This window comes from Perca flavescens, chromosome 18 (genome assembly GCF_004354835.1).
Source record: "Perca flavescens isolate YP-PL-M2 chromosome 18, PFLA_1.0, whole genome shotgun sequence".
NCBI classification, from domain to species: domain Eukaryota; kingdom Metazoa; phylum Chordata; class Actinopteri; order Perciformes; family Percidae; genus Perca; species Perca flavescens.
Window position 1 is genome coordinate 19742064 of NC_041348.1, and position 16696 is coordinate 19758759.

Here is a 16696-nt window from a genome sequence, read left to right on the forward strand (position 1 = left end):
CAACAGTGGGTATGTCAATACAGGCATCCCCTTGAGCAATCTCCCAATGAAAGTGGATTGATTCTTTAACTATTACATCATTTCATATTCAGCAATTTTCGTTGTGGTAGCAATCTTTGCTTAGCCTGCCCAATCTATGCACAGAAATTAAAAGCTAGCATTAGTTTGTAGTGTTTGTAACAGTGGAGTTAGAGTACCCAAGCATATGAGGATTTGAGCTTCTCAAGTAGCAGTGACAGCCCAAAGTTGGTTTATGACAAGAAGATTGTTAATTTCATTCCCTCAACAGGCTGAATAATTCTGGTTTATGTACATGAATAAACTACCCATCCCTAACTCCACTATCAACAGCTACATGCTCTGAAATCATCACAGTCTCACTGGAGCTAGTTAATGGGCAATAGTGTAAGAATATGACCGTTCTGGGTGGCAGTCAGACATGACAGTGAATAAATATTATTACATATCCTGCAACCAAAGCAAGTTATTAAAAATGTAGGCCTTTCTCAAAAGGCTGGATCGGAAGTAATATTCAGTGACATTCAAATAAATATTAATTCTACTACTTTGTGCCACTGAATAACAAAAAATGTGATTCAATCTGTATATTTGCTGTTCTGTGTCTGGTAGGCCTGTCCTGGGGAAACTTCTCTGTTGCACAGGATGTGATACACTTTATATTTCCAGCAGCAATAAAGAGAATCAAAACTGGGTAAAAGCAGTAATATCTGAACAGGCTAATTTCCAAGTGATATCTGCAATGTGCAGTGCTAAAACACCATTGTGTCACATGACCACAATTTTATGTTTTAAGAACACAGTAAGAATTTAACAAATGTCCACTCTAAATATGAGCGGAGAAAAAGATATCTCTTACTTGAATCCTCTGCAAAGCAGTGGAGGCCTCGGCAACACTCTGTGGCACATCAAAGCATTTGGCCGTGCTGATTTTGGCGTTGACCAACCATTGCTGGAAGTCTCTCAATGCTGCACGGAATCTCTGTTCCAACAAGCGCTCCTTATTTTGACACTCCCTGGATGCACGAAGACTCAGACTGGGAGACAAGAGAGAGGACTGATTGAACATGTTGTTTACAGGTTGAAATCCATCTTGAAAAATGAACAAAGAAAGAAAGGAGTTACAACTAGAGGAAGTGCTATCTACTGCCCATGTGCTCATCAAAACAAAGAGGATACATGTGCAGATGCTCAGATACTGTACATGCTGTCCTCAAATTATAGAGAAGGAGAAAGAGAAAGGGAAGCCTAAGAGATGAGCAGGAGTGAGACGGGCAGGTGGAGAAATGGCAAAGTGGGTGAAGTGGAAGGAATGAGCGTTGGGGCAAAGAGGGAGAGTGGGGGATGGTGGTAAAGGGGTACTGCGTAGGAGGGGGTTGAGAGGCAACATATGAGTGGGGCAAGAGTTCACAGGGGTGACAAAATGAAGAGAATGAGGGCTGACAGGTTGATGCTGTAAGAAAAAGGGTGAGATGGATAGGATATGACAGGGGTACAGTATATGAGGGAAATGTTACAGTGAAGGGAAATTAATTAATTAATTGATACTTATTATTATACCTATTATAAAGGGGGGATTATCACATGCTTAAAATTATTTCTGTTGTTCACATATCCTTCAGGATCTTTAGCTGGAACCACAAAGCACATCAACAATACAGCTGATAATAATAGGTATTTAAAGCAAAGTGAATGACATTTAGTATCCAGTTTAAAAAGGATTTCAACAGATTGTTGAATAAAACAGAAAATTTAAATGCTGACGTTCCTCTTTAAGTGACAGCTAAGACTTCTGGCAGAAGGAATGTCAGGTACAGGCACAGGTCAAGCATCAGTAATGCAGCCCTATTGGCAGACAAGAATGTTGATAATGATATTGCACCAAATCCGGAATTAAGTTCATTGGCAAAAATGTTATATGTCCAATGCAAGTGTTTTTATTGTTCTCACTTCCTACAATATCTGCATATGGCAACTATAGTATGTAGGGAAAGATTTGCAAACATTAAATGCTGGTCTTAGATGGGACACCAATTCCTGTCTCCGATCCACCTCCTTGACATCCACACTTTTGCCTCGCTATTGCATTGGCACCGAAAGAACTGTACAATATGGAGTTTATTTCTAGGGATACTGGCCCTTGTAATGTTAGGTAATTTATGTGATTTCACATGACACAACCAGTAAAATTACTTTTCTTTATAGACCAGGCAAAAAAAGAAACCTTAAATTGCACAAACAATATTTACAGTCAATAGTATGCAAAAGCATAATATGCATAAAACACAAATGAGGAAGATGTAGGACAACAAAGGGAAAGAGTCATTGGGTTTCATACATATTGGGCAGTAGGTGAAGGTTAAAGGGGGGAGACGGGAAGAAGTGATGGAAAGGGTTACAGCAGGGAAACAAGGTGCGCAGCTGTTTAACCTGTCCAAAAGGAAGCATGAAAAGACATGGCAAAAGCACACACAACCTTCTATTGCACACACGTTTTAACGCACACACAGACACACACACACAGACACAGACACACACACACACACACACACACACACACACACACACACAAACACCCCTGAGTTTTAATGATGCGATAAGAGCATGAAAAGGGGATGGCATGGGAGCGGAAGAAGCACTTTTTTCTGCTGTGACAGACAATTTGGCATGTGCTTTGAAGAGGACAGGGAGTAACTGCCTTTTCCTCCTCTGACTCTTTTTTTCACACTCTCTCTCTCTCTCCTTGCTCCTCTTTCCGCAGTGCTTAATGCAGGACAGGTGCAAAGAGCACACAAGCCAAGTCTATTACAGACTAAAAAGCCCACTGAATGATATGAGGAAGGGTGCTGTTTTTGCCAATCAGCAGCCAAAGCCAATTACCCACAATAACATCTCCAACAAGTTGACCTCACTAAGGTTGTCTGCCAATAAATGTGAGTCACAGTGCTTTGTCACACTACCCTGCATTATCTCAAAAAGTTAATATGACATCCATTGAAATTAAGCAGATAATTTGAGCTACTATAGACGTTCATAGTTGTATATTCATGTGTTGAGTATGTATGATTGTATGCCCGCATATTCTTTTGGATGCACTGCTGTTCTTTTGAATAGGTATTATTGCATGGTGTGTTCACAAACAAGTGCTTAATGAACACAGGCTCACTTGTGGGCTTAAAAGCAGGCAATTAGAGCTCAGTAAATAGACCAAAGCATGCAATGTATCAGCATGGGAAAAAACATCCAAATGTAAATGATTTCACTCAATTCACACTCAGTCCTGCATAAAATTAAGACAGTGAACAAGCAAAGGTGAAGGTAGGGTGGTTACATGTCGCATAGCAACTGGTGGTTCTGGTGCTTTCTGTCACCTTTAGCCTTTGTCTGGTTGACACAAGATGCCCCCCCCCCCACACACACACACACACTCTTGTAATACAAATAAGCTTGTAAAACAGTGCACACTCAGACATAGGAGGTGTTTTGAGGAGAGAACTCTGCTGCCATTTTCCTATTGTGGTTCTAAAGTTGTGTTGTGCTTTGGAATGAATGAGTGTGTTATGCATGGTTGTTTTTTTGCATGTTTCTTTCTCATTATGTACAAGGCAGTTTCCCCATTGGGTTTATAACAGGGCTCGGCAAAATGGTTGAAATCTTTACCACAATGTTATTAAAGATATATTCTGAGATATTAGGATAAGGCAAATATATGCCAAAACCATATAAATAAGCTAACTAACATTCATTTAAGAAACTATACAAAGCAGTGATGTTCTACTGTTATGCATTGCATGAGAATATACTGTATATACAGTACCAGTCAAAAGTTTGGACACACTTTCCCATTTTCCCATTCAAGTGAATGAGAAAGCGTGTCCAAACTTTGTGTAAAAATAAAATAAAAACATGTATTAACTAATTTTGTTTAGATCAAGCAGTTTTAATTAAAGCTTGATCTGAATTATTCAATAAAAACATAGTAAGATCATATCATGATATGAATCTGCGAAAGGTCCATCACCATATGAAGTTACCAGCCTTAGCCAACAAATCTCAGTTTCATTTCAAATCCACATAATGAAAACAAACACCAAAGTATTTTCCACTACTCACTGTTTACTTAAGCAGAAAGACTCCTCTCACCTGTTGTGCTGTTTGATAAGCGCGGTGACCCGGTCTGATTGTGAGCCCAGGTCTCTGGAGTATCGCACCAGGTCGTTCAGTTGGCCTTTCAACTTCTCTGCCATTGGCTCGGCGCTCTGCAAGCCCTCCAGTATATCCTAAACAACACAAAACAGACACCAGCTGGCTCAGTGTGTGTGTGTGTGTGTGTGTGTGTGTGTGTGTGTGTGTGTGTGTGTGTGTGTGTATGTGTGTGAGTGTGTGTGTGAGTGTGCATCAAGGAGAGACAAGCACCCAACAGATCTGCATGACACCCTTCAATAAGTGTGCTTGCATTCCTATTCACACCCTGGCTTCGTCTTTTTAGCTCTTCTCTCTCACACACACATACACACGCCCCAACACATACTCACAGTGCTGCCTGTACAATAGCATTTCTGTTCTTCGCGGAGTGTTGCAGGAAGGAGCTACGGATAACGTTCTCCCGCTCTCCTCAGCGTGCCTCACAGTCATAAAATCCTGTCCCATGAAATATGTACAAGCTCTTTCTCTCTCTCTGTCTCTGACTCGCTCGTTCTCTTTCTGACGTATGACCAATAAACAACCCTCCCTCCTTATTCTCCTGGACCCGTTGGTCTCTTCTCCCTGTTCTCCTTCCCTCCTATCATTCTAATACTTTCTCTTCCCTCCTCTCTCCTCTTTCTCTCTCCCTCCTCCCACTCATTGCACTTATTCCCTCTCACACATTTTTTCTCGTTCTCCCTCTCTCACGGTCTCTCCCGGTGGAATTCAGCTGTCAGCCCTCACAGACGCAGGATTGGTTCAAACGCACACAAACGAGCGCGCAACGAAAACAAGGCTGGACACAGGAAACAGGCTGGAGGAGGAGAGAGAGAAGCGGAGGAGGGGGAAGACTCCTCCTCTGTTCTTTGACAGCCCCAAATTGAGCAAAACCAGAGAAAGGCATGGCTGAAAATACCAGAGGAGGAGTATGAGGGTTTACATGCTGGCATTGCCTTGACAATACGGAGTAATTGTCACACTGTAAACATTCTGTGGAGGTTAGTGGAGCCAACCCCTTTATGATCCAACATTGCTCAAAGCTGCCTTCCAACTTCCCTGTAAGTGAGGAATTGGTGAAACATTTTCTGGAACCTCTTTGACCGCAGAGATGGAGGGACATTAGTGCAATTTTTGTGATTTAGATGTTTTTAAGCATAGTTCTCCCTTTATAATGCTCACAATAGTAATTTTTATTCTACAGAAGGGCAATATATTAATCAATGATAACAAGCTAATAGATAGCCCGCCTACAAAAGTTATTGATGGCTCACTGGTAGCAGTGAGTGAATGCTGCTCTCTGCCTGCTGTACCTAAAAACAGAGAAGAATAGACTGCCCATCGCAATTTAGGTTTCTGTGATAGCGACACTGGTATTGTTTGTACCTTGTGAGTCTGTGTGTCATCATGTACAAATGTGGTCCTGGAAACGTAGTGGGATCATAACAGCCGCTATGCCAAATGGGGCCAGCACCCTTGTTCGGACCATACCCATCTTTGAACTTGGCTTTGACTTAAATCAACTACAAACCTGTAAAGTTTTGTATCTGCATCTTGCACGGTGGTGACGCTACGCAATTTTGCTATCTGGCTGCAGACATATTATCACCTGGCAAAGTACTCAAAACTGCCTCTGTGGTAGTTTTCGCTATAGTAGGCCAAATTCTGCCATGCACGCACACACACACACACACACACACACACACACACACACACACACACACACACACACACACACACACACACACACACACACAGAAAATAGCTTCTAATTTTCAAAAGCCTTTGAATTTAGATACACATCAGGAGCAACATAAGACCTCCAACTTACCATTATTCTAAAAGCCAATGCTGAACAATCTAAGACAAATAACTAGTGCAATAAACAAAAGTGAAATACTTTTTTGCTTTATCCAGATTGGCAGAGCTCAAACTGAAAGGTCTGAAAGATTCAACTTAGCACTTTGAAAGCTTGGAGGCCATGAAGGTGGTCTCATGTTTCAAAAAGGCACCCGTCTCAGGTAGAATCTCAGTATAGCATGTTATACTCCTCTGTGAAACATCTCTGTAAAAATAGATAATTTATTTTGTCCCAGATTATGTGTCGGAGCACTGGAAGGACAATTACTTTTTTGGATACCAGATGCTAAGAGAGCATCATGGGAGGTGAAGAGCAAGAGCATCTAAAAAAAAACTGCAGTCTGGAAAGAAATCACTGTACACTTCAGTTCAAACAAGTCAAACTACAGAAAGGGGAAGGAATTGAAAGGGAGAATGTTTGGGAGGGAGAGATAGTAGAAAATAATGGCAAAAAATAACAAAAGGAGGAGGGGTAGAGGGGACAGAAGACAGAATGAGAAGAAAACAAGGGAAACTGATGGGACTGTAGCTGTCACTCATTCGTCATCCCAGTAAAGCTGATTTACAAACTAATCTGTTTTTAGGATTTACAAATAGAATGGATAATTACCAACAGAGAAAGAATAGCTGAATGCAGAGGATGTATGTCTGCACAGGTGTGTGTGTGTGTGTGTGTGTGTGTGTGTGTGTGTGTGTGTGTGTGTGTGTGTGTGTGTGTTCATTAAACAATGCTAATCACCTTCTCTAAAATTAACATAGTATGGTGCTGCACAGTAGCCACTGTCAGCTTTTTATACATCACAGTTCGCCAACCCAAATCTCCGTCGAATAGAAGAGTTTTTGTTATTTTATTTTTTAACTATTGTGAGCAGATGAACAGTCAATAATTTAGACGTTAAGCTGCTATTTATTTAAATCTGATGCAACTATACCTTAGCCAGCTGCCATCCCTCCACTGCTTCCTCGCCGTTGCTCCACCCTTCAGCTTTAATCAGCTCCTGGCTCCACCCCCTTAGCCGTCCATCCAGCTCTTTCAACTCGTCTTCCAGCTGGGCAGTCAGACGGTCATATTCCTCTTCTGAAGCTGCAGCAGTGGCCAGGGCCCCCTCCAGGCCGTCCCTGGCCCTCAGGGCAGCCCCCTCCCATTGCTCCAGAGCCTGGGACAGCGCCCCCAGCTGTCGGTCCATGGCTTCGCAGCCACCCGCTGCCGTGTGCTCTGCCGTTGACGCTGCGCTCCGACGCACCCGGCTGAGGCGATCTCGGCCCTCTAGTAGCCGACACTCCACGCGCTCCTGAAAAGATGGGGGGGTAAATAGGAGACAAAGTTGCTACGGAAACTGTGGCTACGGAAACAGCAACCTTCGATTCTATTTAAAGCTGCCTACAGTACATAGACTTCATCAGGCTACTGCTCCATCACTTTCTGTCTTAATCTCTTTGATTCTATCTTTGAAACATTAGTTCTGATGTCCTGTATTTTATGATCTCAGTATTCTCTCACTATTACTAATTTCATCCTTCGCCTCCATCACTCTCAGCCTCCATCTCTCATTCTGTGTGGGAAAGGTAGCACTTGAAAGGCAGAGGGTGTGAAAAAAGCAAACACTTGAGATGATGTGATAGCATTGAGCTGATGGAGGGAAAGAAAAAGAAAAAAAAACAGCAGCTAATCATTTTTGTGTGAGTAGAAGGATATGAACATTAACCTTGAGATCATAAATGGGAAAGGAAAATGGTGCAACTTGCTTGTGTATACAACAAATTATATTTTCCCTTCTACTGAAATGCTTCACACCATGGCTCTACAAACTAGATAATTAAGGGCCCATGTGCGAAATTTAAATGCAAATCAATATCTCCTCACATATTTCTCTCCTCTGTAATTGCAGAATTACTGAACAGGGAAAAGCTTTGGCATTAATTGCACTGCTCCGCCCTTTTGCCTTTTTTACACGGTAATAGACCAACTTAGTGGCAGTAAAATGTGCCAAGAGAAATTGAGATATTTGGCTGTGATATGGGAACAAACTGAGAACCAATTCCAATTCCCCACATAGTTTGCCCTTCTTCATAGCAGGAGTCCATTAAGATTAGATGGGCTCAGATAATTTAGCAATCAGTTACCTTAGCAACATATAAATTGGATGTAGTTTCACCAACACACAACATGTCCTTGAGGCATGCCTATAACTTAAACTGACAGTGGTGTTGATTCAGAGAAACAGAGATAAGTACCTCAAAATAAGAATAGATATTGTACCCTGACACTGGGTTGGATTATTATTCTCATGTACACTTATGGTGTGGAATACTGATGCATATAGAGGTAATACTATTTCAATGGACATGTAATTAGTGACTGCTTAAACTTCATGTGAAAATGGACTTGTTTTTGGTTTTGTAAAAAAAATAATTAGTGACTGCTTAAAAATGTTACAATTATCACATTTTACACATAAGGTCCAAAGTAGAATACATTAGGAATCAATCATAATAATCATAAATTAACTTTAAAGTTCAGCAGAGTCTCAGTCCTTGAAATGCTCACAAAAAAATGTAAATTGGAATTCCATGACAACTGGACAAACGCCATCTGCTGGTAAAGATTATGTGAAATATTGAAAACTCCAGAAAAGCTGCTAAATAGACCTTGTGAAGAGACAGTTGTCTCATATGGTCCGAACTATGTTAACATGGAGATGCACATTTGATTTTAAATAGATTAAGTTCAAATAAAACAATTAGCTTCGCTTTGACAATAATTTCAAAGTAATAAAAAAACAGCAGACCTCTACAGCACAATGGGCTTGTCACCTGTCAGATGTGGTACACTATTATCTGTCAACGTATTGATCAGAATCTTTTTGAGAATTTGTCACATTTGGAATTTGTTTCTTGACAAAAGTGCATTTAAAGAAAACAAAAGGAGTGTCAGCCGGCATCAACAAGAGGATTTCTTTGTATGTTGACACCCTGCCTTACCCTCACTTCTGACAGTTTCTTTTTGATTGAGGCAGAGTCTCCTGATGTATCAGACCAATGATGTAGCTCCTCTCCAGCGGTCATCAGCCAATCAGTGAGATCCCTAACAGCCTCCAGGTATTCTTGGTGTTCCAACACCACGGCCTGTGCTAGACGTACTCTCTCCTACAGACAAAGACAATGGACAAAAACTGTCAACAATGACCCTTAAATAAAAACACACGCCAGTAGTTCATAATATTAAAGGTCCCATGACATGGTGCTCTTTGGATGCTTTTATATAGACCTTAGTGGTCCTCTAATACTGTACCCGAAATTCAGCCTTGGTGCAGAATTACAGCCACTAGAGCCAGTCCCACAATGAGCTTTCCTTAGTATATGCCATTTCTGTGTCTGTAGCTATTGAGGAGGAGAGAGGGAGGGGCAAGGTGGAGAGTGGGGGTGTGGCCTTGACCAACTGCCACTTTTCTCGTTTGAAAGCCATGATGTCTCTCTCTCATGGGTGGGCCAAATTCTCTGGGCGGCCAAAGCAGAGAAAGTGGAGGTAACCTTGCTCCTTATGACCTCATAAGGAGCAAGATACCAGATCGGCCCATCTGAGCTTTCATTTTCTCAAAGGCAGAGCATGATACCCAGGGCTCGGTTTACACCTATTGCCATTTCTAGCCACTGGGGGACCATAGGCAGGCATATTAATGTTAAAAAACCTCATAAAGTGAAATTTTCATGCCATGGGAGCTTTAATAAAATAGTTTGGTAAGCTCAGGAGTTTCAAGGTTTTTCACTAAATATACTGAAAGATAAAGTTGTACCTCCACCAAGGCTGTGAGGTCATCAAACTGCACCTGCAGCTGGGTGCGGGCACAATGATTAAAGCTGGCATCTCCAGTCTTCTTGAACAGTTCTCTGGCTTTTTCTTCCAGACTGGACAGGGCCACCTGGTGGTCTTCAAGATCAGCCAGCAGGGCTCTGAGTCTCTCTAGCTGGGAGGCCTTTTCTCTGGGCCCTGGCTGGGGGGTGAGAGGGGCACACACTTCCCTCTCTACAGCCTCCATCCAGCACCGCAGTTGGGCAGCACTCTCCAGGTATCCTCCCCACTGTGACACGGTCCACTCTAGTCGACTAGTAGGAAGACAGTAGATCTCTGTGTTAGTTTATGACTGGCCATATATTGGAATTATATATTTTGGATAAATAGAGAAAACTGAATAAATATGTAGAGTATCCCAAATGTGGGCAGGGTTTTTTAAACCTGATAAAAAAAAATACAACTCGTCAATTTGAAACTGTAAAACACTAAAGGAACTTTTTCTAGTTTGAATACTTTGATCTGTAAGTGATATCAAGCATACAATATATGCACATGTATACTAACGTGTAAAGTGTAAGCAAAAATAAATAATAACATTTCCTTTTATGAGTAATCCAACAAGAATTTTATACAGATTATGTAATCTGGTTATTTTAAATTTAGATCATTATGGCACATACAATTTCATATAATGCAAGACAAAACTGTGTACCTTTTTACTGCCATTTACAGGTACAGTATATATATATTTCATACCCATGATATGGCCAGAAATCTAAATTGTCTGTAATACTGGCTTAGTGCCTTTATCCCCTTTATCCCCTGGCTCAAATACACACGGGCACAGATACACACACACAATTTTCCTGGCCATCTGTTACCCCTGCATGTACAAATAACGACAATTTCCACACACTCACACACCTCTATTTCACCTGCTACCCCTCGCCTCCTGTTATCCCTTTCCTCTTAAAACACAAACACACCCCATGTCTGACCCACTGTTTGCCATCCACCATTTAGTCCCTAATGAGATCAATTTTTTCTAGGAGGGGCCATAATTGCTCAATATAACACACACACACACACACACACACAAACAGTACACTAAATAAATAGATACATCAATCAGAGTTACAAAATGAGACAAATACTTCTCATTATGTATTTAACCTAATGGTAATTAATGGCATTGAGACATCAATCTATCATGATGAAAATAACCTATTCACTAGAGACACATAGGTAAATGGCTTCTAAAATGTACAGGGCTAAATGGCACATTAAAAAAAGCAAAAGTCAAGAATGGTTTAACGAAAATGTGTTTACAGTTCTCAGTTCTGTTTGTCCAGTTTCTGTAAATCGATTCTACAATTAAATTACGAGAATATCAAGTTAAAGGCAGGACCACTTCTTTAGAATGATGGTGTGAAAATGGTTTTAATTGCACACATGGAGACTAAGCCATCAAATTATATTCCAGGTGATGGAACAAGGTGAGCAGTCTACCTGTGGCAGCTCATGGCAGTCACAAGCAGTGTGGCCCATGCATCCTCCACTTCCTGTAGCTGAGAGCGGACCACTTCCTGTCCGGCGGCTCCATAGCTGCGCAGGGCCAACTCACCCTTACCCAACGCCATATTCAGCTTGACTTCCCCCTCCCCCTTCAAAAGCAGGATGTCCTGTGCAAACAGAGGAGGGTCAGAGCGAACCGGATTTAGACATCAGAATTTTGGATGAATACTTTCTCAAGCAAACAGCCCCCTCTTGTGTTTACCAGAACAACTGTAGAACGTAATAGAAGTATGTCTAAAAAAGGCTCTATAGTAGATTGATTAGATAAATAACAAATAAATCAGATTCCAACAACTTTATGCATTTCATCGTATATAATATTTCATGGAAATTACAGATATGTATAGTCTACTGGCTAAAACCCCTTTCACCTGCACAGTCTCCAGCCTCTGCTCTAACTGTTCTTTGGTCCCCATGGTGCTGTCTACTGTCCCCAGTCTCTCCTGGATCTCCTCCAGCCAGGCCCAAACCCCTTGGAGGGTCTCTCCAAAGGCCTGGCTCTCTTGGCAGCCTCGCAGCTTCTCCCTGGCTGCCTTCAGCAGGGCCTGGTGCTCCGTCTGGAGCTGGCCTGTCACTCTGACCTCTCCTCCTGACCCCCGGCCATCTTCAGACAGAGACTGAGCCTCCTGGCAGAGACGCTCGATGGAGTCCCTTGCAAGAGACAATATGTTATTCTTAAGAATATTTAACAGCCCACACTATGGCATCTATAACATATGGCCTCACACACCCACATACTGTATACACACCTTCTTGCAAGCAGTTCCTTATGGAGGTTTTCCATTCTCTCCAGCTCTTCTGTGGTGTCTGGGGCTCCCTGCTGGCACTCTGCCCCAAGAACAGGCTCTCCCCTGAGGCTGAGATCCATCTGCTTCAGCCAATCTCTTATACTCTCCACACAGTCATTAAAGCTGGAGAGAGCGGAAGCATATTTCCATTTAATTTAAATTCCTTTGCATAAACACATGACACAACAAGAGTGAGGACTTACTTTTTCAGAAGGTCAATACTCTCTTCCAAGTCTCGTTGGCTCTGAGAGCAGCTGTCGAGGTAGTTCCTCCACTGTCTCTGACAGGAGGAGAGATGCTCTTGGACCTGTGCTGCTCCAGCTTTAGGCAGGTGGAGCTGGAGCCTCTTGGCTTCCTCAAAAACCTGAGAGAGACGCTCCTCACCCTTTGATGTCCGCTCGACTGACACCTGTGGATGTAGGAGGAACATGTTGCTGATAAAAAGTAAGATATCTCTGCAAATTTAAAGAGCCACAAGCCTCAGATCTAGACTTACTGTATCACACTCGTTATACCTTTCTAAGAAGCTGAATAAAAGTGATTCTGAGATGTTTGTTAAATACAAGCCCAGATTCAGTTTGGTCCAATAAAGCATAAAATGATGACGTACAGCATTTCATCATGATGACCTTTTTCTAGAAGATTACGTGGAATATATTAATTGAATTTGTACCATGATATAATTATTTCTTGCTTTAATCCATATCATTAAAATATAAAATGATTTTGGTGTGTCAAAGTGTGATAGCATGCAGGTATCAACAAGTGAAGTTACTGAAAACTGTGAGACCTGAATATTTATACTTACCACAATTCCCTGACCACTGCATCATGAGAAATACAATATAAAAGTATGAAATATAACAGTACCTTTAGCCTTTGTAGCTTGGCTTTAAGGATGTCAGCATCTCCCGATTGGTTAGAACATTCTTTCAGCTCCAACTTCAGATCTGTAAGCCAGGAGTGGAAGTCTTGGACGAGCTCTGCTTCGAGGAACAGAAAAAAACAGGTAAGTTTATAACAAAATAAATATATGGTGACAACTTGAGGAAAACTGATGTATGGTAAAATAAAGGCAGAGAAGATTTAAAAGTGAAGGAGGAGAGTGAGAAGAGGCGATGTGTTGAGGCAGATGGGAAGTGTGGGCGTGTCCACGCTGTGCAGCGCTGGGTTGCCTTGGCAACAAGCCCAAAATGACTCCCATGAGAGCAGATGTGACAAGAGCACCATTACTCTCCGAGGCACAGGTGTGTGTCTGAGCAATGAGAGCGCACCAGTGTACCAGACAGTGTGTGTCAATGGAGTGTGGGTTGTAGTGGGCGGATAAAGTGTGCTCTGGGGAAAAATGTAGGATAATCAACACTAAATCTGTTGCACCACTTACATGAACAAATGACATTGCGTCATGTAGTTGCGCAGTTTGATTGGGTGATTATGATGATTTAAGTGCCATTAAAATGTATACTTCTCCTTATAAGGTAAGAAGTTATAGTGGCTGTTACTGTAACATAAATTACTTGATGTATTTGACAGAGGTACAGAACTCTAGGAGATAATTTAATTAACCGTCAAACAGAAACTATCCAGATTAAAATCTAACTCCACGAAATCCAAACTACACATTCATATGTTTTACCGTTGAAGTGGAGCTGTAGCACATCCTGCAGGCTGCCTCTGGTCTTGGCACAGCGCTGGGCAACAGCCTCTGTTCGCTTGGCAATAGAGGTGAGGTCAGAGGAGAGGCATGACAGCTCCTGAGAGGGATGAGACCTGCACAGGGCACTCAGAGCATCTCTAGCCAAGTCCATATCTGCCCTCTGTTGCTGCACAATGCTCTGCAGGTCCTGTAAATGAAAAGTAGTGAGAAATAAAAGAATACAAATTCATGTATATTCATAATTAGGGCTACAGGGTGGTGGTGAGATTAGAGACAGTGACAAGTACTGTCTCCACCTTGCAAATGTGTCCTACAGCTATAATTACTGCCAGCTTATAGGATGCTGCTATGTAGTTGAGTCTGAACTCTGACCTCCTAAACAGGATCACAAATGAGGACAGAAGTTCTCCTTCAGGGAACAATAGGGTATCACGCAAAAAAATTCTTCAGTATGACTTTATAAGAAGAGGACTATACCCAAGGTGAGTGCTTAGAAATTTACTTTTTAAAGTTGTTTTAAAGGTGCCTTGCCTAGTTATGTTTATGAGGGCAGTCATTTAAACAATTAAGGTATCACTGATCAAATTTTGTATTATTATGTGTCCTCACAGAGTGCATGGTTGGTAGTAATATGAAGCAACAGGGATAACAATTGAAATATAGAACTAGATAGAAAATTTCTGTGTAAGTATTATTTTCTATACACTATAATAATTTTAGGTCTTGAATTATTGTGTTTTTGTATGACATTAAAGGTATCATACCTTAACTGTACCAATGTCTTCAGGAGAAGAAGCTTCAGTGAGGTCAGATAAGGAACCCTCAACTGCCACCAGCCGCTTGGCCATCTGGGACATGAGGTCCTCCAATCGCTGCTTCTGGAAACTGAAGTAGGTCAGAGTGTGTTTGGCCTGGTTGTACACCTCCTGCGCATGGGCCATTTTCTTCCTCAGGTCTGACTCCAGGACCTGGTTCAATAAAGAAATGAAACAGCATTATACAAACACAAATAATACATATGAACAACCTTTTAAGTACATGTATGTAGGTCTTTGTGGTTTTATAATAGTATTTAAAATCCCTGACATAAAGAACAATGGAAAAATATTCTTTTGCTGTAATAATTTCAGCAAAACCATACCATATTTCCTCCCCCACCATATTCACCTGCATTTGTAAAGGGGTTTCCTGCAGTTTGGCTCGCTCCTTCAGCTCAGTCACTCTCTCCTGCAGGGCATCCAGTCCCTGCTCCCTCTTCTCAACCTCAGCCTGTTCAAAGTGAAGGACATTTCAATTAAATCACACCCACTATGAACTCACTCTGAATATTACATCATTCATACACTCTTTTATGCAGACTATCCAGCAGCTCTGACCTGAAAGATGGCAAGATGGGCCTCTGTTAGCTCTTTATCACTGAGATTGGTAACACTGTCGGTGAGATCAGCGATGGAGTTGGCAGCCCACTGGTTAATGTCCTGCTCCATGGACTTGAGGTCGTCCCAAAGTGCTACACAGTAGCCCAGTCTTTCTATGTTGGTTTGTATTCTCTCTGAGACCTAAAGGAACAGAGACCAGCAGTATATCTGAATATAGAACAGAATACATCTCAGTCAACAGGAGAGGAAGGAAATTTCACTCTTTGAGTTTAGTTTTCTCTCTCTGTAACAAGGGAAGGTATGCTTTACTAGGAGATGGAAAACAAGGCTTAATTGGATTGACAGATGTGGGGATGAGAAGTGTGTGTGTGTGTGTGTGAGAGAGAGAGAGAGAGAGAGAGAAACAGAGACAGAGAGAGAGAGAGAGAGAGAGAGAGAGAGAGAGAAAGAGAAAGGCAGATAACGTGTCTAGACTTGTTTATATTTCGGTCTCATTTGTGACAGCTGAGCAGCCAACTAAATCCCTCAAGAGGAGAAAATGGAAAAGGGAAAAACAGAAATATCATTAAAAGAGGAACAGTGCAAGTATTTGGCATAGCTTTAATGTGGAAATCATAATTGATTTTTTTCCCATAGTCACATAAACAAAACAAAAAATCTCTTCATACTCTATATAGTCGTTTCAGCTGTCAGGATGAGAACAAGTCATTAATGTTACAAAACTCAGTATTATTAAGTATAATTTCACCATGTCTGACAAGGTAGTTCAAGGATGTGACTGTCTAAATAAAAACCAACTCAGTGATTTCAGCTGTCAGGGCCTCTTTACCAAAACAAGTGCATGGCACATGTGTTATGAAGTACCAGTCACCTCTAGCCACTGGTTTCTTAATGTCTCCATGTCTCTCTGGATGGAGCTCGCATCAGAGTTGGGAACCTTCTCCAGTTCTCTCTGTAGGTCCTCCACTGTGCTGATGAGCTGGTCCATGTCTTCCTGTTTTTCTCTCAGCTCGGCTTGGGCCGTGTCATGCTAGAGGGACAGAGAAGAGTGCAGAAGGAATGACAACAGACCACCACTAGGGGGAGAGATACTGTACAAAGAGGAAGGGCAGAGGGGGTTTATTGTTGAAATGCAATCCTATATCTTAGAGATTAGTTTAATGACTGATATGCAAGAAAAATAATGCACATTGCAGTCTAATACTTGTAAATCAATAACTGCAGAATTACATTACAGTGATTTTAAGAAAGGAAAACGGCCCAGTCGCCCAGTGAAAGCTATGAATCTTCAACTTGGGTTTATTAGGAAATATATTAAAGTGCTCATATTATGCTCATTTTCAGGTTCATAATTGAATTTAGAGGTTGTACCAGAATAGGTTTATGTGGTTTAATTTTCAGAAAACACCATATTTTTGTTGTACTGCACATTGCTGCAGCTCCT

The 16696-nt window shown here is 41.6% G+C and overlaps 2 protein-coding genes across 5 annotated transcripts in view; both read right to left on the minus strand.

The window, feature by feature from the left end:
* The window catches only part of syne1a (spectrin repeat containing, nuclear envelope 1a), an 81633-nt gene extending 76823 nt beyond the window's left edge, over window positions 1–4810 (minus strand). For all 4 annotated transcript variants that reach the window (XM_028604457.1, XM_028604456.1, XM_028604455.1 and 1 more), the window contains exons 1-3: window positions 4554–4810; window positions 4162–4298; window positions 878–1055 (exon numbers count right to left, since the gene is read on the minus strand). In XM_028604457.1, coding sequence (XP_028460258.1) covers window positions 878–1055; window positions 4162–4265 — 282 coding nt within the window. In that variant the 5' untranslated portion in view covers window positions 4266–4298; window positions 4554–4810. The remainder of the gene's footprint in view (window positions 1–877; window positions 1056–4161; window positions 4299–4553) is intronic.
* A 2176-nt stretch (window positions 4811–6986) lies between these two features.
* The window catches only part of LOC114572848 (nesprin-1-like), a 53355-nt gene continuing 43645 nt past the window's right edge, over window positions 6987–16696 (minus strand). The window contains exons 41-54 of the mRNA XM_028604631.1: window positions 16124–16282; window positions 15250–15432; window positions 15041–15142; window positions 14649–14841; window positions 14161–14282; window positions 13853–14060; window positions 13087–13202; window positions 12420–12625; window positions 12178–12339; window positions 11800–12079; window positions 11363–11535; window positions 9855–10164; window positions 9043–9207; window positions 6987–7352 (exon numbers count right to left, since the gene is read on the minus strand). Of these exons, the coding sequence (XP_028460432.1) occupies window positions 6987–7352; window positions 9043–9207; window positions 9855–10164; window positions 11363–11535; window positions 11800–12079; window positions 12178–12339; window positions 12420–12625; window positions 13087–13202; window positions 13853–14060; window positions 14161–14282; window positions 14649–14841; window positions 15041–15142; window positions 15250–15432; window positions 16124–16282 (2745 nt within the window). The remainder of the gene's footprint in view (window positions 7353–9042; window positions 9208–9854; window positions 10165–11362; window positions 11536–11799; window positions 12080–12177; window positions 12340–12419; window positions 12626–13086; window positions 13203–13852; window positions 14061–14160; window positions 14283–14648; window positions 14842–15040; window positions 15143–15249; window positions 15433–16123; window positions 16283–16696) is intronic.